This window comes from Phodopus roborovskii, unplaced genomic scaffold (genome assembly GCF_943737965.1).
Source record: "Phodopus roborovskii unplaced genomic scaffold, PHOROB, whole genome shotgun sequence".
In the NCBI taxonomy this organism is placed as follows: Eukaryota; Metazoa; Chordata; class Mammalia; order Rodentia; family Cricetidae; genus Phodopus; species Phodopus roborovskii.
In genome coordinates this window covers 56,762,327-56,784,048 of record NW_026126480.1, presented here as the reverse complement: position 1 = coordinate 56,784,048, position 21,722 = coordinate 56,762,327, and the positions used below count along the sequence as shown (strand labels likewise).

General features: G+C 45.1%; 1 protein-coding gene, 1 long non-coding RNA gene and 7 other non-coding genes across 9 annotated transcripts; 1 reads left to right on the top strand and 8 right to left on the bottom strand.

Moving 5' to 3' along the window:
- Positions 1 to 831: 831 nt before the first annotated feature.
- Positions 832 to 3,793, bottom strand: LOC127228803 (uncharacterized). The gene is made up of 10 exons (XR_007835054.1): positions 3,414 to 3,793; positions 3,170 to 3,218; positions 2,919 to 2,975; positions 2,650 to 2,673; positions 2,245 to 2,287; positions 2,026 to 2,066; positions 1,793 to 1,833; positions 1,495 to 1,536; positions 1,226 to 1,260; positions 832 to 906 (listed from the first exon to the last, which is right to left on the bottom strand). It is a non-coding gene; the product is annotated as an uncharacterized LOC127228803 (long non-coding RNA).
- Positions 1,330 to 1,455, bottom strand: LOC127229017 (small nucleolar RNA SNORD22). Its single transcript, XR_007835105.1, has one exon. It is a non-coding gene; the product is annotated as a small nucleolar RNA SNORD22 (small nucleolar RNA).
- On the bottom strand, positions 1,653 to 1,720 carry LOC127229016 (small nucleolar RNA SNORD31). The gene has a single exon (XR_007835104.1). It is a non-coding gene; the product is annotated as a small nucleolar RNA SNORD31 (small nucleolar RNA).
- LOC127229015 (small nucleolar RNA SNORD30) lies at positions 1,898 to 1,966 on the bottom strand. Its single transcript, XR_007835103.1, has one exon. It is a non-coding gene; the product is annotated as a small nucleolar RNA SNORD30 (small nucleolar RNA).
- Positions 2,135 to 2,199, bottom strand: LOC127229011 (small nucleolar RNA SNORD29). Its single transcript, XR_007835099.1, has one exon. It is a non-coding gene; the product is annotated as a small nucleolar RNA SNORD29 (small nucleolar RNA).
- On the bottom strand, positions 2,743 to 2,815 carry LOC127229012 (small nucleolar RNA SNORD28). The gene has a single exon (XR_007835100.1). It is a non-coding gene; the product is annotated as a small nucleolar RNA SNORD28 (small nucleolar RNA).
- On the bottom strand, positions 3,048 to 3,116 carry LOC127229013 (small nucleolar RNA SNORD27). The gene has a single exon (XR_007835101.1). It is a non-coding gene; the product is annotated as a small nucleolar RNA SNORD27 (small nucleolar RNA).
- Positions 3,290 to 3,365, bottom strand: LOC127229014 (small nucleolar RNA SNORD26). Its single transcript, XR_007835102.1, has one exon. It is a non-coding gene; the product is annotated as a small nucleolar RNA SNORD26 (small nucleolar RNA).
- Positions 3,794 to 4,198: 405 nt separating the features above from the next.
- Positions 4,199 to 21,352, top strand: Slc3a2 (solute carrier family 3 member 2). The gene is made up of 10 exons (XM_051193873.1): positions 4,199 to 4,444; positions 15,327 to 15,737; positions 16,169 to 16,342; positions 17,158 to 17,252; positions 19,112 to 19,180; positions 19,295 to 19,353; positions 19,493 to 19,673; positions 19,757 to 19,900; positions 20,604 to 20,687; positions 20,787 to 21,352. Exons 1-10 carry the CDS (start codon positions 4,333 to 4,335, stop codon positions 21,171 to 21,173), a joined length of 1,716 nt encoding a protein of 571 aa, XP_051049830.1. The 5' UTR covers positions 4,199 to 4,332; the 3' UTR covers positions 21,174 to 21,352.
- The last annotated feature ends 370 nt before the right edge of the window (positions 21,353 to 21,722 follow it).

Here is a 21,722-nt window from a genome sequence, read left to right as displayed (position 1 = left end):
GGCCATTTTTTTTTATTCATCTTGCAGCCAATATTTGATACCTGCCACCACATAGCAAGTGTAAACTGCCAACAGTACCAATGGCAGTAACCCACAATCCCAGTAAACCATGTGATTAACCAAACCCAATAGTGGATGTAAATTTTCTTAAATCTCAAACTTAAGACCTCTGGAAACCACATACATGCAACCTTCAAAGGAACTTTTACAGGGCCTAGGTTTGATTCCTACCTCACTGACATGGCGTCTTACAACTATATTGAACTTTGAAGGGAATCAAACTTGCTGTGCTAAAGCAGCCCTGTGATGTAGACAGATAAAACGCAATTGAACCCTACAGGGTAAAACAGCTCACATCTCAACAGGCAGTCAGACATTGAAACATCAGAGATTGAGCTGTGTATCTCGGTCCACACCTCTCTTCCAGAACATGGACAGTGACATGTAATGACAGGGAACTTCTAACTGGCCAAAAGACTCCGCTCTCAAACAAGACTGGTAAATATATATATATAGACCAGCTGGTGGTGCACATGCTTTTAATGTCAGCCAAAGCAGGAGGGATCTAAACTGGTGTACAGAGCCAGATCAAGGGCATAAAGCATTTTTTTAAAGCCATATCACTTGGGAACACGGATTGATTGATCTCTGTGGGTCTAGAAAGTGAAGCACAGGACAGCCTGTCTCAAACTAGCCCTTCCAAAAGCCATACTACCCACACTTCAGAACCTGTTTGTAGAACCAATCCAAAGCAAATACAAAACCAAACTTAGAAAAGCACCTATTTTCTGTGCTCTCCCTTACCCTGCCAAAGTGAGGACAAACAACAAATGGTGAAGAACAATTTTATTAAATTAAGATGGCAAATAGTCAAACAAAATCTTTGTCTTTGAAGACTTGGGATTCCTGTAAAAGAAAAGAATAATTAAGCAAACTTATTTGCTAGCATGCCCAATGTTACATTTCAAGTCAGGTGGCACTGACAGCCTTTGTCCCCAAGCACTTCACTATCAGCTGGGCACAGCACAATTGAATTCAAGGTTAGGCCAGTCTGCTGAGGCAGTTCTGACTGGGTCCTGCCTCTACTCTTTCCCAGTTTTTGGGGGATTGAATTTCTTAGCATGCACATGGCAGCTCCTGTGTTTAATAATCAGGTTCACCTGTGGTTAGACAATATACCCTTCTTCCCATTACTTTGTATCATCTGAATCAAGGGGAAACCTACCTTCCTCCTGCAGTTAGGTCACTCTTTCCTCAGACCTGAAAGAGACAAGACATTTACTTCATTTTCAGCAACTTGACAGTTCTTTCCACACAATGAAAATACAAATCCCTCAGACAGTTCCTTCTGGAACAAAATTTCCTCTTCTCTCCCAGCCAGCCCCAGTGGGTTCACCTTTTCAGGCTCTGGGGCTAGGACAGGAAGTAAGACATGTGATTGTTTCTTCATGGGGAAAATTACAATTCAGCAACATTACATCTAAGTTTTCTCACCTCATTACAGCACAGCCTTGGGTGAAATCATGCTTAATTTCCCTGCAAAAGACCAGAAAGTAGGGCCATTATCACAAAAGAAAACTATAACGAAAGCTCATTTTATTAATCACATGCTGTATCTGAAATTCTTTCACAACTGATGCAGCCTGAGAGCTCACAACTCAGAAAATACCTTTCTTCACAGTTGTCAGACTGGGGCGGTATTCAACTCATCATTGGTGAGCAGGCATTCCACTACATCAAAGCATTACAGTGACACCTAATCTACACAGCAAACTATTATAAGAGCATTTACCTGGCAGGTCTTCTTGGTGCTCTCTAGGCCAAATACCAGATCTGAAACAAGATAGTCAATGCTTAAATACTGCAACAAGCTTCCCATCTAACCCACCACCCTGAGATAATTCAGATTTCCAAGTCTCAACAGCAATTATCAGCCGAACGAGATTCTATGAAAGTCATCATATACACTTTAAGTGCTTGTAGAAACTTTGAAACCCAATGTTACATGCATGTAAAATTACTTACCTCTCAACCACCTGAGCCAAGAAGTATGCTATTAACAGAACCTGTGGGAACAAAGAGCAAACTTGAACAAAAGGCTAGAAACAGACACCCACAAACTCTCCACTATTCAGTTTCTCAGGTGTTCATATGTTTTCACTGCCAGTCATAGTGAGCTAGTTTGATTCATCATAGAAACTGCCTAGTTAGACAAACACTATCGAAACCAAAACATCAACTAACCTTTGGATGCTGGAGATTGGTGATATATAGCCATGAATTCCTCCTGAATCAAGAAAGTATAGAGTTAATTCCTGTCTTGGTCTCTTTTTTCTGAGGCCAGGTAGGTTTCTGTCTCCTCGGTTTGGATCAATGGTCTACAGCACCATGTCCCGCTATCTCAACATTCAGATAGGAGCATGCTAAATGTGATATTTATAGTCCTTAGGTTCCTATGGGACCGATTCTCTTCCCCACTGCCAATATTCAGCACCTTTTCAGTTTCATTTGGATTATATATAAAAATATCTAAGAGGCAAATCGAACATTAAAAAAGCAAAAATTACCCTTAAAGGAGGGCTTGCTTTGGAAAGCCCACTAGTTAATATAAGCAAGTATAGCCTTCAATAGTATGAAAACTGACCTCACCTTTGGACAAACCATCAGGACAACCTGGGAAAGAAAGAAAAGCAGTTATTTTCAACCACCAGGATGAACTAAAACTCCCTCATGGCCACTAACTGCCATCAGAACTCTAACATGCTATTAATTCAAACTTCACAGAGCATCAGCATACGGATTCAAATCATCTGACAGTCTTTGCTTACACAGAAATAAGAGCACATGAGCTGTGTGCTGCTTCAATTTCTCATTTTGCACTCTGCAGAATCATGCTGTAGCCCCATCTGAACAATTACCTGGAGTTAAATTCATCCTGGAAGACCGTTTTGGATTCTTCAGAACGTTTCAGGATGCTGAGCACAGGAAGATAAAAATTACTTAATACGACCATAACCACAACAATACGCCATCCATCCATTTAGCTCACTTTTCAGTAGTAAGATGACATCACTACAATTCAGTCATATGCTTGTCATTTACACTCATCATTAAGTGGCCATCTAAACGTGTTCCCTCTTCTCTGGGTGCATAAACCATGTTTACCCACCTGATTTAGCCAGGCTCCAAATTGTAAAGTCCGTATAGAGTATCCATATCTGCGTAAGAAAAAGACAATTCAGTATCATACTTTACCTGAAACCAAACCCATGTATCTGGTGGGCACTGTGCTACTCAGAAATTTTCCTATTTTCTCCACTACACCATCAGAAAGAGAGAGTTCAGGTTTTAAATCATCCCTGCAGCACATGTATAACCTCCAGTCAGCAAAATCAAAACACTAAAAAACTTACTCCATTGAGAGTACACTTTCATCCTTCCGTATGCAGTCACGTGTCACCCATCTGCAACAGTAATTAGCATTCGGTCACTTACATAGCACTTTTGAAGAGAAAGCTCGGCAGGAGGCACAAGGCTTTGACACAGGGCCATCTTCCTCAGAGTTACATATCCTCACGGAAGTCAGTACAGGTCTGTGAAAGGGTACTCATCACAGGGATGGCCTTGCACCGCCGCCACCATTTTGTCCTTCACATAGCCCCAAGGCCCTGATTCGAGATCTGGAAGACCCTCCCCATACGTAACTATGCTCCTTGCCCCAGTTACCGATGTTACAGAATTGCGTCTGGGAAACGCAATTACCATCAGAAATAATTGCTTCTTAAAAGCTGTGCGTCGTGTTTCACGCTTTTAATAACAGGAGGCAGGCAGATCACTATGCGACCGAAGCTAGCCGCGGATACAGAGCAAAGCATCGTCGGTTAAGTGTGAAAAGGTGAAAAGGAAAAAGGCCAACGTAGAACACTTACCGAAACTCGAAAAAATGAGACCGAAAAGAACAATGGACGTTCCTTAAATACCAGTTCGCAGAGGACCATGGGATTTGGAGGCGGGACTAGGGTGGATGCACGCGCTCACGTAAAGGACGTGTGCCGGGGGAATTGTGGGTCCCGGATTCCACCCAAGGCGCGTGAAGAGCGCTCCGCCTGGAACTTGACTCGGAGGAGGCGCAGGCGCTGTAGGGGATGGTGGCGTCATGCTGTGGGCTCTGCGGCTAGGCGGTTCCAACCCACTGCAGATGAAACGTCATCGCTGGAGTTTTGATTTCACGACCACCGCGGCCTGACTGTCTGGGTTAAGGCCACTGTTCCCCAAACCTTTACGTTATTTCTTGCCCTCACTCACGCTAAAGCCGCGTGTATATCCATCTCTATGGATCCCGAACCTAATGAACACTCCATCGGCGGCGTCTCGGTTCCCCGCCAGCTGCCCAGCGCTCAAACGGGGCCTGATGTCCAGGTTGTCAGCGCAGGGGGCGACTCAGGTACTGGGCCCCTGGTTGAGCTCGATTGGACGTCCCTTGCATGGAGCCTTTTAGGCAGACAATATCAGGTCTAGACGCCCCGCGTCATTCTGCAGACAGATTTTCTTGACCCACCCTGTTTTGCTTTGCTGTGTCCATGATCTGAGCCCGAAAATTAAGAAGTCCAACATTAGGTCTCATTTATGGAGCATGTTGCATGTTTTTGTTCTTAACAGTGCTATAGCTTAAACCTGAGGCAATGTGCAAGTGTAGACAAGTGCGCTCCTACTGAGTCTGCCACCTCCACCCAAATGGGCTTACCGTCTTAAAGCACTCTATATTGTCCACAACACCAAGAGGTAGGGACATCGACAACCCTAATTTTATACATGGTGGTCTTATATATGAGTTGTCCGGGGCGGGGCCTGGGGCGGTGTTTTAAAATTTACCAGTTATCGGGGTTACAGCTAGCTAGGGCAGGGACAGGCAGCCTGGTTATTGATACTGTGCAGCAGCATCACAGCATTAGTCATAGCGAACATCTATATGCATTAAGTGTTCGTTGTAAACATGTAATACTCTTTTAGTAGTTGATCTTCAGCATGACCTCTTTTAGTAACCCTGTTATTAGAGTTGGAAGGTGTTAAAAAGTCATAGATGTGGATCCTGAGCCTAAAGAGATTAAGTAATTTGCTGAATGTTATCCCAATAAGCAATATTAGATCCAAGGTATAAATATCCAGACTCGCCTATCCCCAAGAAGTCTGGGAAGTTTAAGTGGAAGCCCTACCGACCTCTATATCTATTCAAAGAGGTTAGAATGTTGTTTGGTAGCCCGGTTCCAAACCAGCCCTCAGGGTGCCAAGGGCGGGCCCTCCTCTGGAATCTCCTTAGTCCAGACTCCGCCCCTAAAAAACCTCTGCCATTGGCGGCTCCACACTCCCACCTCTCCACCCCCAGGGAATTAAAGGCATCTGGTTTTCTGTTCTTCCCCTGGGGCCACCCAGATTAAACCTGGATTCATTAATTTAGTCTGATTGGTTTGTTGCATCACCAGCTGTGGGTTCCCATTAGCCTTTCCAGTAACCTGGACTTTTTAAAATTTAACAACAAGCACCTAGTTCCAGTGGATCCAACTGGCCTCTGAGACCTGTATTCATGTGCAGAGACTGTGCATACACACAATTGAAAAAAAATTTTTTTGTCTTTTTTTTTTTTTTTTTTTTTGAGACAGGTCTCTGCATAGTCCTGGTTTCCTTGAACTCACTGTGCAAATCAGGCTGGCTTTGAATTTAAAGAGATTTTCCTGGTTCTCCTTCCCAAGCCCTGAGATGCACCACCATGCCAAGCTCATAAATATTTTATTTATTTTTTTCCCAGGTGGGAAGGAAGCTTTATTGGGGGAAGGAAGGGAGAGAGGGGAGAAGGAGAGTACACTTCAAAGGGCAGGGGGCTAGACAGAAACTACCATAGTTGTGTACATTTCATTTTGATGCTTTTGTGTTCTGTTTGCAAGGTAATTTGGAGAGCAAGGAAATACACAATAATAAATAATTTTGGGGCTTGCTTATCTCTCCTTGTGACCCTGTCCACTGGAAAAGGATTGTTTTTTCTTTAGTTCTCACATGAAAACTTAACAAAAATGAACTGTATGTCTACTATGGGGCCAGAGACCATTTATTAAAGTTTACTATTTTTGTTTATGAGTATGAACGTTTTGCCTGTATGCATGTATGTGCATTGCATGTGTGCCTGGTACCCACAGAGGCAAGAAGAGGACACTGGATCCCCTGAAACTGGAGTTAAGAATGGTTGTAAAATGCCCTGTGGGTGCTGGCAGTTGAACCCAGGTCCTCTGCAGCAAGAGCAATAAATGCTCTTAACCTCTGAGCCATCTCTCCAACCCCCATTAAAAATTTTTATTTTAGAATTATTTTATGTCTGAGTGTTTTGCCTTTATATCTGTACAAGTGTACCATGTGTGCCTCGTGCCCAAGGAGGCTGAAAGATCATGGTACCATGGCATATGGCTAAAGGAGGCTAAAAGATCATGTTACCATGGCATAAGGCTAGAGCTCCCCCCTCCCTTTTCTTTTTTTGACCTGAAAGCCAATTTTCTGGCTAGGCTAGCCTTTGTCTTCTTTGCCCAAGGCTTACAAGCCAGCACCACCACAAACAATTTTATATGTGTGCATTGCCTACATGTATGTCTTGCACCATGTTCATTCAGTACCCATAAAGACCAGGTGAGGTGCTTGGATCCTCTGAGGCTGGAGTTAACAGATGCTTATAAGCTGCTGTCTAGGTGCTGTGAATTGAACTCTGGTCCTCTGGTCAAGCAGCTGGTGCTCTTAACTACTGAACAATTTCTCCAGCCCCCCCCCCCCCTTTGAGACAGGCTTTTTCTGTGACTTTGTGTAGTCTTAGCTGTCCTGGAATTCACTCTGTAGACCAGGCTGGCCTTGAACTCACAGAGATCTGCCTGCCTCTGCCTCCTGAGTACTGGCACTATGACTGCCAGCCAAATGCAGTTCTTGTAGAGGACCCGAGTTCAGTTCCTTGCACCCATGTTCTGTGGTTTACAGCCTATTGTAAATCCAGCTTCAGGGACTATAGCTCCCTCTTCTGGCCTTCTTGGGCACCCATACATATGTGGCATATATTCCAGATGAAAAAGGTGAATGTTATATTAAGTTACTCCAAATCTCTACCTAGCTACTGGGGCAGAGCTGTTACACTTATGACCCATTAAGGAAAATTATCCAGATTTTGGGAATATGCAAGCTTGAGTGCATTGATTAAAAAGCAGGCCCACCTTCGTTAAAGATTATGTATTTTAGCCAAGCAGTGTCAGTGCTGCACACCTTTGATCCCAGCACTCAGGAGGCAGAGACAGGCAGATCTGTGTGAGTTCGAGAGACCAGTCTGATATACAGAGTGAGTTCTAGGACAGTCTCCAAAACTAGAGTAACCCTGTCCTGAAAAGCTTAAAAAAATTTATCTATTTTAGGATTAAATACTTAAAATCTTTTTGTCTGCTGATTTGGGCATTTTATGACTGCTATATTGCTATATTTGAAGTAGACTCCTGCACAGTGGGGGCTCCCTTGCAGAACTTGGATTAGGCACAAACCACAACCAAATACATGTTTTTTTTTTTTTTTTTTTTAAACAGAGATCCTTTATTATTCAGGGAAGAAACAGGAAAGTGTCTGCTTTCTGACTCAGGCAGAAAAACAACAGCAAATAACAACAAATAACCTTGTAGATGTCTTTTTTTTTTTTTTTTTTTTTTTTTTTTTGAGACAGGATTTCTCCGTGTAGCCTTGGCTGTTCTGTCCTGGAACTCACAGAGATCCGCCTGCCTCTGCCTCACAAGTGCTGGGATTATTGTCCAGCTGCAGGTGTCATTCTTAATAGAAGAAGGGAGGTCTGTGTTAGAATGGGCTAGGATGTGGTGGTAAAAGAGATGGGGACAGGGAGAAGGGGAAGGGAACAGAGGAAAGGGGGCAGGGGTATTTGTCCCAGAGGGACAAAGGACTGGATCTGGATAGAAGGGAGACAGACGTGGTACATAAGCTTATGTCAGTTTATAAAGGTAAAGGCAGACTGGAGAGATGGCTCAGAGGTTAAGAGCACTGACTGCTCTTTCAGAGAAGTTCTGAGTTTAATTCCCAGCAACCACATGGTGACTCACAAAACCATCTTTAATGAGATCTGGTGACCTTTTCTGGCCTACAGGCATACATGCAGGTAGAACACTGTATACATAATAAATTGTTTTAAAAAAAAAGGTTAAGGGGGAAAGTCTGTACTAGGATGAGGTGTTTAATTTTAACGGGGCATGTTAATTACATGAACCAGAAGGGGCTTCTGATTGCTGGACTGTTAGTCAGCCTCAGGAGGAGGAAGTGGACAGATAAGGAAACAGGCCTTGGGGGCTAGCTTTAGGGATGTAATCTAATGGCTTTTAACAAGGCAGAGGGAATGGGGAGAAGGGCAAGGCCTGCCAGAACCACATGCTTGAGTGGGCTGGTGAATCTTCATTATTGCCTTGTCAATTCTTAGCCTCTACCCCCTAAGGAGTGGGATTACAGGAGTGTGCTAGGACACCCAGTTTTTCTCTCCATTCAACTCTTTAAATTTTAAATAAAAAACAATCATACTTTACATACCAATCCCAGTTCCCCCTCCCTCCAACCCTCCCATTCACCCCTCCAACCCCCATCCCACCCCCTGCCTATTCTACAGAGAGGATGAGGCCTCCCATGGGGGATGGTCAAAGTCTGCCACATCATTTGGGGCAAGGCCTAGGCCCTCCCTCATGTATGTAGGCTGAGTGTATCCCTATGAATCCCTCCATAGAGAATGGTCTCCTAAAGCCCATCCATGCACTAGGGATAAATACTGGTTCCACTGCCAGAGACTGTCCAGGCCCCCCAGCTGACACCCATGTTCAGGGGACACCCAGTTTTATGAGGTGATGAGGTTCAAACCCAGACTTGGTTTTTTGTTTTGTTTGTTTATTTATTTATTTATTTATTTTTCTTTTGGGTTTTTGAAACAGAGTTTCTCTGTGTAACAGATCTGGCTGTCCTGGAATATGTTTTGTAGACCAGGCTGGCCTTGAACTCACAGACATCCTCTTGTCTCTGCCTCTCAAATGCTGGGATTACAGGCATGCATTATCATCTCCTGGCCAAACCCAGTACTTTTTGTATGCTAGCAAGCCTTCTAACTGAGCTACATCCCTAGCCTCATCTCTAGTTTTTTTGTTTTTTTATTTTTACCACAAATGGTCACACTACAGTTTCTTCCCTTCTAGTCCATTTTTCAACTTTGTAGCTAGGAGGTTCAATTTCCAGCACCCATAATGGCAGCTAACAACCATCTATTATAGAATGAATTCTAATTGATATTAACAATAAAAACCCAGAATCAGATATTGGGATTAAAGAAACAAAGTGGCCAGCCACTAGAGATTTCTTACCTCTCCCAGTACTCAGACTGAAGGGGCATCCTGTCCTCAGACTGCCTCTCTTGTCTCCTCCTGCCTTTTATTCCTCTCTCAGCCTAGCCCAGCCATATCTCTCCCGTCTCCACCTCCTTAATGCTGGGATTAAAGGTGTGTCACTTCAAGTGCTTCAATCTCCTTTTTGTGAGCTCTGATTCTCTTTCAGACTGGATCAATTTTGTATACCCCAGGGTGGCCTTGAACTAGCAGATAGATATCTGTCTGCCTCTGTCTCCTGAGTGCTGGGATTAAAGGTGTGTGCCACCACTGCCTGACCTCTATGGCTAGCTGGTGTGGCTAGCTTTGTACTCTGATCTTCAGGCAAGCTGTATTTGTTAAGATCATAAACAAAGTATCGCCACACTATAATTTTAGTTCTAGGAGATCTGACACACTCTTCCAGTCTCCAAGGGCACCAGACATGCATATGGTAGGTACACAGACATACATGCAAATAAAACACCCTTACACATAAAATAAAACCTTTTTCCTTTTTTTTCTTTTCCTTTTTTTGGTTTTTCGAGGCAGGATTTCTCTGTGTTCCTTTGGAGTCCGTCCTGGAACTCACTCTGTAGACCAGGCTGGCCTCGAACTCACAGAGATCTGCCTGCTTCTGCCTCCAAGGCGTGCACTACCAACACCTGGCAAAATAAAACCTTTGTTTTAAGTTTACTTCTCAACTCACAGTCCTTTAGTGCCTCTCTGATGTCCTTAGGCTAACAGTTCAATTTGACTAATAAATACTGTAAAGAAATATTGTTCCCTTATCAATTTGTTTCTGTCCTAGTTTCCTTTCTGTTGCTGTGATAAAGTACTCTTACAAAAAGCAACTTAGGAAAGGTTTATTATCGCTTACAGTTTCAGGTCACAGCTTATCACTGTCATGAGGTCAAGGCAAACCTCAAAGCAAGAACAAAAATAAACAAATGCATACATGGCCACCTGCTTGTTTGAGACAGCTTGGGTCCCCTACAGAATGAAGGATGCCATATACATGGACATTGTCTTCTATATCAGTTAATTTAATAAGACAGCCCCCCCACCCCAGACAGGCTAAGGTCAGCACAGTGTAGACAGTCCCTCACTGGGACTCTTCCCATGTGATTATGGGATATATCAAGTTGTTAATTAAAGTTGACCATCCATTTCTTGCTTGGGGGCTGGAGGTTCTGAGAGACAGGGTTCCTCTGTAGCTTTGGACACTGTCCTGGAACTCACGCTGTAGACCATACTGGCCTCTGCCTTCAATTCCAAGCGCTGGGATTAAAGGTGTGCGCCACCACCACCCAGCCATCCATTTCTTTTTAAACAAATCTTTATTACAGTTATTTGTGTGTGTGTGTGTGAGACAGAGAGACAGAGACAGAGAGAGACTGGGGAAGAGAGCCCACATAGGTGTTCCACAGTACACATATAGGTCAGTGGGCAACTTTCAGAAGTTGTTTCTCTCTTAAAATTCAATATGCAATTACTAGTTTGTTTCAGATGCATAGATGGTAAATAGAGATAGACAGATGATGCTACATAGGTACATACATGCTTGGTAGTACTTTAACCACTAAGCTATAAAGATATATACACATGCTTGGGCTAGCTTTGAACTCTTACCCTCCTGCCTCAGTCTCTCTTTCTCTCTCTCTCTCTCTCTCTCTCTTTTTTTTTTTTTAACTGATCTTATCCCAGTCTCAGGTGATCCTCCATCACTGGTTATTAATCAAATGAGCTTGCTGTCAGAGTGCTGATGTATGTTTAGTAGCAAGAGGCACTGCTTCCCTATAGTGAAGAAAGAAAATGGAAAAATGACTACAGCTGGTGGATGTGAGTTTGTTTGTGTGTGTGTGTGTGTGTGTCTGTGTCTGTGTGTCTTTTGTGTATCTGTCTTAGTTTTTTCTAGAGATCCAATACAGGGGCTTGAACATACTGAACACACTGTACTACTAAGCTATATCCCTAACACTATATTTTATTTTATATGTTTGGTTTTTTGAGACAGGGTTTCTCTGTTTAACAGCCCTGGCTGTCCTGAAACTCATTTTGTAGACCAGGCTGGCCTTGAACTTAGAGAGATCCTCCTGCCTCTGCCCCCATCCCCACAGAGCTGGGATTAAAGGCCTGTGCCACCACCTACTGGCTGCATTTATTTAATAATTTATTTTTGTTTATTTACTTATTTATTCACATGAGTGAGTGCCATGTATCAAGTGTGGAGTTCAGAAGACCATTTTTGAGAGTTGGGTCTCTCCTCCTACCATGTGAGCCCCAAGGATCAAACTTAGGTCTTACTTGACAGCACAGGTTTATATGTTCTGTTTTTTATGGTTGTGAGGGTTGATCCCAGGCTTTCAGTGTGTTTTGCAAATGCTCCTACTACTGAGCTACATCCCAGTCTAATCAATAGAAAAATTAGTTAATTTAAAAGATTAACTATTATATGTGTACGGGTGTTTTTTGCCTGCATCTATGTGCATGCAGTGCTCTTGGAGGCCAGGAGAGGGCATAGGAGCCCTCTGGAATTGCAGACTGTTTTTTAGCTGCCGTGTGTACTGCGAATTGAACTCTGGTTCTGTGGAAGAACAGTCAGTGCTCTTAACCACTAAGTCATCTCTCCACTCTCACTGTTAATTTATTTTTGAAATCATATTTCCCTCTGTAGCCCAGGTTGGTTTGGAATTTGTGATCTTCTGCCTCAGGCTTCCAAAGTGCTAGGATTACAGGTGTTTTTCACACCAACTTTCCTTCTGGCTTAGTTTTTCAAGGCTGTTTCAGACTATGAGGGGCACCCACAAATCCTTTCATTTCTTTTATGTAGTCTATTCAAGGCACCCACTATTACATAGGTGCTTTTTGGCATTATGCATAAATAATGGTTCTAATGGTGTTCTAGGCTGCCTAAGTCTTTTACTGGTTTTGCTTCAGTCTGGAAGAATGTTTCATGTTATCAAAGACTTGCCGGGTCTGTGTGACATCAGGACTTGATAGGGTCAGACAGTATTCGACTGATGCTAGGATGTTCTGTATGTGTTGTGACTCAGTGTTTCCTAGTGCTTTGATTACATGTGATGGATGTGGTGGACCATTCCTACTCATCTTTGCATCTTAGGTGGCTCAGCTGTGTCTGTCCCTTTCTCACTGTCAGCTCTGGACAGTAGTGAAGCCACCACTTAGCTTCTAAATGATGCAAATGCTCGTCTCACCAGTACATTCTGGCTGACTTGGGTTTATGTCTCCTCTGGGCCTTTTCTAGGACTTCAGTTCTACTATGGCCTCAAATAATCTATTTAACCCAGCAAATCTATTGTATTCACTTTGTTTTTGTCCTTGTTGCTTGTTTCTGAGTCAGGGTCTCATGTAGCCCAGGCTGGTCCCAAACTTGCTGTGTGGTTGATGGTTACTATGAGTTTTTCCTGCACCCACTTTGTGAGCTAAGATCGTAGGCCTTTGTCTCCTCTGTGCCTGGTTTATGTGGTGGTAGGGGTAGAACCCAGGGCCTTTTGAGTGTTAAGCAAGCACTCTACCAACTGAGTTAAATCTCTTGCCCTCATTCTTCAGTACTTACGGTGCTACAGATTGAACACGGTAAGCAAGTGCCCCTCCTCTGGACGGCATTCCCAGTCCTTAAGTTTATTTTAGTCAGCACACACTAGCAGGATGTGAAGCCCCCTATTTACACTGGTATGTGAACTCCCTCTTCCTTTTCCTCTTTCTCTCCTCTCTGTCAGACACCTGTAGCCAGGCTTGCCTCACTGTGTTTCTGAGGCTGGCCTTGAACTCCTGATCCTCCTATCTCTAATTCTCAAATGCTTGGATTGTATGCATATGCCACTACGCCTGGTGCCTCTGGCCTCATTCTCTGTAGTCTTTCTTTCTTTCTTTCTTTCTTTCTTTCTTTCTTTTTTTTTTTTTCTGTTCTCCGTTGTCACCATTTTTAGTTGGAACAGTAACAAGACTTGATTTGTTTTGCTCCACTAACACTTCATTTTGACAGAGTAGTGCTTAACTTTGTTTAGTTGCTTCTAAGAAGAGTGGGTTTGAATGCTACAGTTCATCCACTCATTTACCAAACACATACAAAGGGCTTAGAGTATGGTTTCCGAGAAGACAGATTGATTGACAAATTGCACAAGGCTCTCACCTCTTGTCTTCAAGCTGAGGTGGCTGCACGGTGGTGATTGGGAAAGTGTGCTGGGTGAAAAGACTGAGGAGGTGAGTCCATTCTCTGAGACACTTAGCAATTAATTTCTGACACCTGGAGCTGTGGAGGCTGGAAGATACTATGTTACCTTAAAATTTTATTTATTTTGTGGTGGTGGGGCAGTGAGCAGGGAGGTGGAAGGACAACTTTTGGTGGTCATTTCCCTTTCCACCATGAGGATCAAACTCAAGATTGTCAGGCCTGGTGGGCAAGCACCTTTACCAGTGAACATCTTGTTGGCTTGATCCAATGAGCCATCTGGTTGTATTGGGACGCTGTGTTTCCAGGCACATTGTACTGAACCATGTCTGGGAGTGCTTCTGTTTGCACAGTCCTCAAACCTTGAACTTTCATGCTCGGTATAAGTCTGTCCGGAACCCTTCTTATCTGGCATGCTCAGGGCAAGGTAGAGCTCTTATCATCTGTGAGCACTGGCGTGAACTTTCACCTCTACCCACTTTGCCTCTTCTAGGAGCTGGTATGTAGGCTCTTCTCCAGTGAAGCTGGGAAGGATCTTTGGGAATTTGAAAGGGCAGTGGCAGGAGATGAGACTTTTCACACCCCCTTCTCAAGTGTTCAGATCTTGGCTTCCGCTTTCTTTCAAATGTATAATAATCTTGGGAGAGAGAGAAAGGGCTTGTTTCCTTCAGCTCCTTTCTGAAAACAACTCAGCTGGCTGTGTTGATGTTCAGTTGTCCCTGCTGTGAACCCAGTCTCCCCATTTCCTCTTGCTAAAAGACCTCTTTTGGGGGAATTTGGTAAGCTTTCAAAGTCTTAGGGAACTAAGCTGCTTTCAGGGCCTAGCATGGTCAAGTGAAGCCTGACACACTGGAGGGTTTTGAGAAGTACTGCAAGGTGGGTTAAGAACATCATGTATATTCAAAAGGTACATGCCTGAATGCCTTTGGAATGTTTATTACAGCCCTATTAGTCTCTTCTGGATATCGCAACAACGGTAAAGAAAGAAGGGTAGTGTCCACTTAACTGCATTTCTCTCCTCCAAGATCAATGTTAAATCGGGGAGAACAGACTAGAGTTGATTCTATGCAATTAATATACAAAGGATTGGAGTGGGTGCTCAGTTAATAGTTGCTGCCTGAGGCATTAAATTCAAAGAGCCTTAAAAGGTGAGGGGAGTAAGACCCGAGGGGGAATCCAGGGTTTGATCGAAGGTTGGAGTCTCAGAAGGCAAGATCTGGTGTGGGGAAAGCAGGAATGAGATTGTAGTTGCCTCTGCACACAAGGGTCTGTGTGAAGTTGAGGAGTGTTAAGAGTGTTAGCCTGATCGTTGCCATCCGACTAAGGCCAAGAAGATAGAGGTGTCGAAGGGGGAGGGAGGCTGGAAGAGGAGCTTTGGAATTTAGTTAGGACAGATTGGCGTTGTTATTCTAAAAGTGACTGACTACGTGCTCAGGTTCTCGGACTAAGACTGAGAGAAGTGTTAGGGTCAGAGGTGCAGGCAGCGAGGCTGCACATTTGTAGTTGCAGGAGGCGCAAAACTATTACTGTTTTCTTTGAGGAGCGGACTGGGCGGAGCTCCCGGGTCACTTCCCCGCTGCCACGCCCGCCCAGCGGCAGAAGCAGTTAGGGAAGCTGAGCCTGCCTCTCAGTCGTGGGGCGTCTCTCTACTAGGAGGTCTAAGTAGGATTCCAGCCGCCTAGCTGACCACAGGCCGTGTCGTGTCATCGGTTCTGTAGGCACCATGAGCCAGGACACCGAAGTGGACATGAAGGAGGTGGAGCTGAACGAACTAGAACCGGAGAAGCAGCCTATGAATGCAGCGGCCGGGGCGGCGGCCGGGGAGAAGAACGGTCTGGTGAAGATCAAGGTGGCCGACGACGAGGCGGAGGCCGGTGCCAAGTTCACAGGCTTGTCCAAGGAGGAGCTGTTGAAGGTAGCCGGCAGCCCGGGCTGGGTGCGCACCCGCTGGGCGTTGCTGCTGCTCTTCTGGCTCGGCTGGCTTGGCATGCTGGCTGGCGCCGTGGTCATCATCGTCCGGGCTCCGCGCTGCCGAGAGCTGCCGGTTCAGAGGTGGTGGCACGAGGGCGCCCTCTATCGCGTCGGCGACCTTCAGGCCTTCGTAGGCCCGAACGCGGGAGGCATAGCTGGTGAGTGGGGTGCACACCCACATTCCTTTTTCCATGTGCCCCTCATGTGACTGGCCCATCTGCTGCTCTCCTCCTCCCTCCTCGCCCTCTGTAGATGAACTCAGATGGTTCTCCACTGCCCCTTGTTTTTCTGGGACCACTCCCTGGCAAACAATCTCTCCTTCCCTCCTTTACAAAACAACCAAAAAAACCCGGCTACCCCTATTCCTTCCTAAGGGTGACTGATTCAGCACATCCATTTTCTCCTCCCTGAACCACGAGGCGCCTGAACCAGTTCAAACCAGTTTCTGAAGTAAAGTGCTAGGCTCCTTGCGTCAGCCACTTTGTCTCGTGATCCAGCCCCCTTAGAGGGAGTGGGGAAAGTGGTGGAGAGAAGGTGGAGGCCTGAGGCTTCTCATGCCTCGCTTATCTCATCTTCCTCCTCTTCGCAGGCCTGAAAAAGCATCTGGAGTACTTGAGCACCCTGAAGGTGAAGGGCCTGGTGTTGGGCCCGATTCACAAGAATCAGAAGGATGAAGTCAATGGAACCGACCTGAAACAGATCGATCCTTCTTTAGGCTCCCAGGAAGATTTTAAAGACCTTCTGCAATCTGCCAAGAAAAAGAGTAGGTCCTTCCAAGGAAGCAGAAAGGGTTTGGCATTCTGGCCGAGTAACAGGACAGGGTTTTTGTCTGGTTTACTCATAACTGGTTCAGAGTTTTTCTAGGGTAGGCACCCGGGAGATATGTTGCGATTTACACAAAAACAGTGTGTGGTTCATGAGTTCTATTCTTGGCTGGGTGATTTTTATTTATGCTTTGGTTTGAGGTAGGGTCTCACCATGAAATGCTGCTTGGTTGGCCTGCACCTTACTACATAGACCAGGTGGGATTGCAAGGTGACAAAGCTCCATTGGTCTCCAGTGCCAGGCTTGAATGCGACTGCCACCATGGCTGGCTAAATCAATGGCTTTTGAATTTATAAAATGGATCCTTTGTTTGAAAGAGATTCAGCTATTGTTTATAACTCAATGTAGAGGGCTGAGAATGTAGCTCAGTAAGTGTTTGCCTAGTATTCATGAAGCCCTGAGTTTGAGTCCCCAGCACATCGTAAAACAGAGAGAAGCCTGTGTCTATAATCCCAACACTTGGGAGGTAGATGCAGAAAGTTACCTTTAGCCAGTCAGCCCATATACATAAAACTCTGACTCAAGGGGGGAAAAAAAAACAAGAAACTAAAACCTCAGAATGGAAACATGTTAGAATACTTTTTGTGAGGGGAACCTAGGTTCTGTAGCTTAAACTTACTTGGTCCACTGTAAAATTGAGGGATTTGCTGGGGTTCATTCAGGTCCAAGATACCGTACATAGTAGCCTTCTGTTGGAGCTTCTTGTTTCCCCTCTTACCCAAAAGAATTTCTCTCAACTGCTGATTATTCTAGGCATTCACATAATTTTGGACCTCACTCCCAACTACCAAGGCCAGAATGCATGGTTCCTCCCTGCTCAGGCTGACATTGTAGCCAGCAAAATGAAGGTGAGTTTTATTTGGTGGCAGACCGTGTGGATTCATTCACAGCAAACCTTGTGTGCCCTTAGTGTGGTTCTCACAAGCAGGAATACGCACGGTGTACAGTGTTTTTTCTTGTTTCTTTTCTGACTGCTGTGTGTGTGTGTGTGTGTGTGTTTCCTTTACTCTAGAACCAAGGCCAGGAAGGGAATTTGTCAGATGTTAGTCTGGAAGTTTGATTTTTCTTTTTGTGATAGGAAGTCCTTTCTTTCTCTGTGGGAATCCTGATCTGACTGGATTCCCAGTTTTTGTTTGATATGTTTGGAATGGAGCCCAGTCTGGAATTATAAGCAGTAGGGTCTTACTATGTATCTGGGACTATGCCAAGCACTTTATTATTTAAAGAAATTTTTTTAACTCCACTATGAATTTTTTAATAAGATTTGTTTTTCAAGTGTATGAATGTTTTGCCTTCATGTATGTATGTTCACCATATACATGTCTGGTAGCCTAGGAATTGAGAAGAGGGTGATGGGTCCCCGGGAGCTGAAGTTACAGGTAGTTGTGAACTGCAGTGTGGGTGCTGGAAACTGAACCTGGGTCCCCTGCAAGAGCAGCCAGCACCCTTAGCCACTGAGCCATCTCTCCAGCCACCATCCCAAGTATTTTATGGCTTTTTAAAATTCTTTTGTAACACCACAAAATACCTGTTATTACTAGTCTGTTAACGAGGAAGCTGAGATACAGTCACTGCATGTGTTCCAAATTTGAAGTCTCAATGAGTCTTTTCTAATCTGCCTTTCCTTGTAGTAGTGGCTTAAACGGTACAGCCAGCAGGACAGGGTAAAGCTTCTGGTGCCTAGGTTTGAGGACACTGGCAGGTCCAGGATGGACAGATCAAAAGTAGAGGCAGATACTAACACTTTGTTGTCAGCTGTGTTCTGAGGGAGGATTTTGGATTCCCTGCATGTGGGTGGGACTCCTGTAATCATCTAGTTTGGCTGTTGCCAGTTGCTGGGAGATTTGTGTTTTAACCAAATCCTCTTGCTGAGGATGACCTTGAATCCCCAACCCTTTAGGCTCCTATGCTCATAGGAAGTTAAGTGCTGGAGAAAGCCTGTAGTCCTAGCACTTGAAAGTTAGAGGCAGGAGCATCAGAAGTTAAAAGACAGCCTCCGTTTTGTAGTGAATTTGAGTCTGGTCTTAAGCCAAAACAGAAAGCTATTGGTAATGTTTTCAGGTGGTAGATGAAGACAGAGCAGATGAGAGGGAAGGAAGAGGGTGTTGGGGCATGGTTATGTGCTGAGTGCCAGCTGAAACCAGGGGCCTAAACCTTCAGGCCTGGGCCTGTTCTGCAGCGTTGGCTTCTTTTCAGATGTTTCAGTAGCCCTTAGGCTGTTTTGAATTTCAAACTTTTCATTCTTGGCCTTGCTCCCGCCAGCTCTTGTGGGAGAGCACACACTCTCCAGGCCTCAGGAAACTGGGAGAGGAGTACATTTGCCTTAGGGTCTTGACTGACATTTTAGGTCCTGTCTCTGCTCCCGTGATTATGATCTTGGCCATGTCTTCTAGCTTCTTTGAGTCATTTCTTTGTCTCTGATTTGAGGGTATTTTCATTCTACATACCAGGTGTTCGGTGTTAGAGCTATGCATCTATATTTTCTCGAGGGCCATTTCTGTGGCTGTTAAAAGTAAAACTATGTGATTTGCCAAAGGCAAGAATAGAGAATAGAAAAAATGCTATTACACACACACTAAGACCATACCAGGTCTAACCTTTGAAGGGAGAGAGTGAAACCCTGTTTTATAGAGGTCATAGGGAAATTTAAGGTAGGTGGGAGCTTGCTTGTGTGCTGATCTTTTCTCTATTCTTTTGTCCCCTGTAGGAAGCTCTGAGTTCTTGGTTGCAGGATGGTGTGGATGGGTTCCAAGTTCGGGATGTGGAAAAGCTGATGGTGAGTGCCCTTTCCATGTTGAGAGGCAAAGCTTTGGTGAGAAGAGTGGGTCTCAGCTAGCATGGGTGATGTTCCCAGTTCTGATTCTGGTTTTTGTTTGTTTGTTTGTGCTAGGATGCATCCTTATACTTGGCTGAGTGGCAGAATATCACCAAGAACTTCAGTGAGGATAGGTAGGTACCCAACCCCTGCCTGGCTGAGCCCCTTGAAGTGCTAAAGTCTTTAGAGGGGCATTTCCTGGTGTTGAAAACTTCACTTTTATTCTTTATCTCTGCCATTTGGTAACAACACTCCTGTCCTTACTTGGCACAGGCTCTTGATTGCAGGCACTGACTCCTCCGACCTGCAGCAGATTGTGAGCATACTTGAATCCACCAGCGACCTGCTGTTGACTAGCTCCTATCTATCAAATTCCAGTTTTACTGGGGAGCATACAGAATTGCTAGTCACTCGATATTTGAATGCCACTGGCAGTCACTGGTGCAGTTGGAGTGTAAGTACCATGCTGGTGGGTGTAGGGGAAGGTGGAAGGTGGTAGTTATGGGTGGAGGTGCACATAGGCATGTCTTCCTCCAGGTGTCTCAGGCAGGACTCCTGACAGCCTCCATACCAGCTCAGCTCCTCCGACTCTACCAGCTGATGCTCTTCACTCTGCCAGGGACCCCTGTTTTCAGCTATGGGGATGAGATTGGCCTGCAGGCAGCTGTCCTTCCTGGACAGGTACCACTTCTTTTCTGCCCAGCACAGTGTGGAAATTGTGTTTGCTTATGTATCGCATCTTGGCATCTGTGGATAACAGCAGCAGTCAGACAACAGCCCTGAGGTGGAACTTTGTTAAATTCCTTGTCAGTCACCCTGTGAGCTATGTGGCAGGGTTTAAACAGGGTTTTCCTGTTGTCATATTCACTCTCTATCTTGGGCTGGCCTCAGACACCATGTAGCGTATTCTTCTGGAGTGGAACTCAGCTGGAAAATGCATCTGTGTATGCCTGTGTGTAGGCACATGCACAGACATCAGAGTACAGCTTGGTGGAGTAAGTTCTTGCCTTCAGCCTTTATGCGGGTTCTGGGGGTCAAACTCTGGTTGTCAGGCTTGCATGGCAAATGCTTTGAGCCACCTCACTAGAGCCCAAGGACCTATTTTTAAAAGTGATGTCCGGTGTTTGGTAATAGGTTCGGAATGGTAGCAAGTGTTGTTTTGTTGGACAATGGTACTCGGCACCCATTGGATAGACTCTGAACTCTCTGTGTGTTTAATGAGAGTTCCGACAAGCAGAGAGCTATACACTGTGGATGCCATGATGAGATGCCGCCATAAAGGCATCTACCAGCAGAAAAAAAATACAAAATGATGAAATGAAAATAGGGAGTGGGAGGAAGGGAGTGGACCCACCCTTTAAGGTCCCGCACTTTTGTTCTTTAGCCTGTGGAGGCCCCATTCATGCCATGGGACGAATCCAGCCTCCCCCAAACCCCAGGATACATAAGCGCCAACATGACAGTGAAGGTAAGCAGTTTAGGTCTAACCGTCATGGAGGGCAGGTGGCTTACAGAGATGTCCAGTAGATCCCCTCACCCCTTCCTTCTGTGTATCCTTCATTTTCAGGGCCAGAATGAAGACCCTGCCTCCCTCCTTACCCAGTTCCGTTGGCTGAGTGACCTTCGGGGTAAGGAGAGGGGTAAAGAACGTTCTCTGTTGCACGGTGATTTCCATGCACTGACCTCCTCCTCATCTGGCATCTTCTCCTACATCCGCTACTGGGACCAGAATGAGCGCTACCTAGTAGTGCTCAACTTTCAGGACGTGGGCCTGTCAGCCAGGCTAGGATCCTCCAACCTCCCTGCTGGCATAAACCTGCCAGCCAGCGCTAACCTATTGTTTAGTACCAACAGTACCCGGCTAGGCCAAGAGGAGGGCACTTCTCTGAGTCTGGAAAACCTGAGCCTGAATCCTCATGAGGGCTTGCTGTTACATTTCCCCTATGTGGCTTGACCCTACCTGTCTAAGACATACCACCCTCCTCTCCTTTCCCCAAGCCTTTTGAATATCCTGTTTTCTCTCTCTCTCTCTCTCTTTTTTTTTTTTTTTTTGCTATTAACTTTTGCAGATTGCATATGAATTCTCACACTGGGTGTTTTTTTGCCTTCAAATAAAAATCACCCCTGCCTGATGAGGTTGTGTCTTCCCTTCATCCTTCATCAAAGCAGGACCTCTCCCTGCCGTTCTCTTTTGGTCTGCTCCCAGTAGTCTCTAGCTCTTAATACTTTTTGGAAGGGGGTGGTTTTGAATCAAAGTTTCTCTTTGTAGCCCTGGTGGTCCTGGAACTCGCTCTGTAGACCAGGCTGGCCTTGAACCCAGAGATCTACCTGCCTGCCTAGTGTCCAGCTCTTAAATTAATCATTCATGGACCAAAGGCAGAGAGGGGCCCTTTCAGAGTTCACAGCCAAGAGGCGTCAGGGCTGCAGCAGCCACACACACCTCACCCTGTCAGCTCTTCATTATCTCCTTAGTTCAGGTCTCTAGCCCTAGTATTCTGTTCTC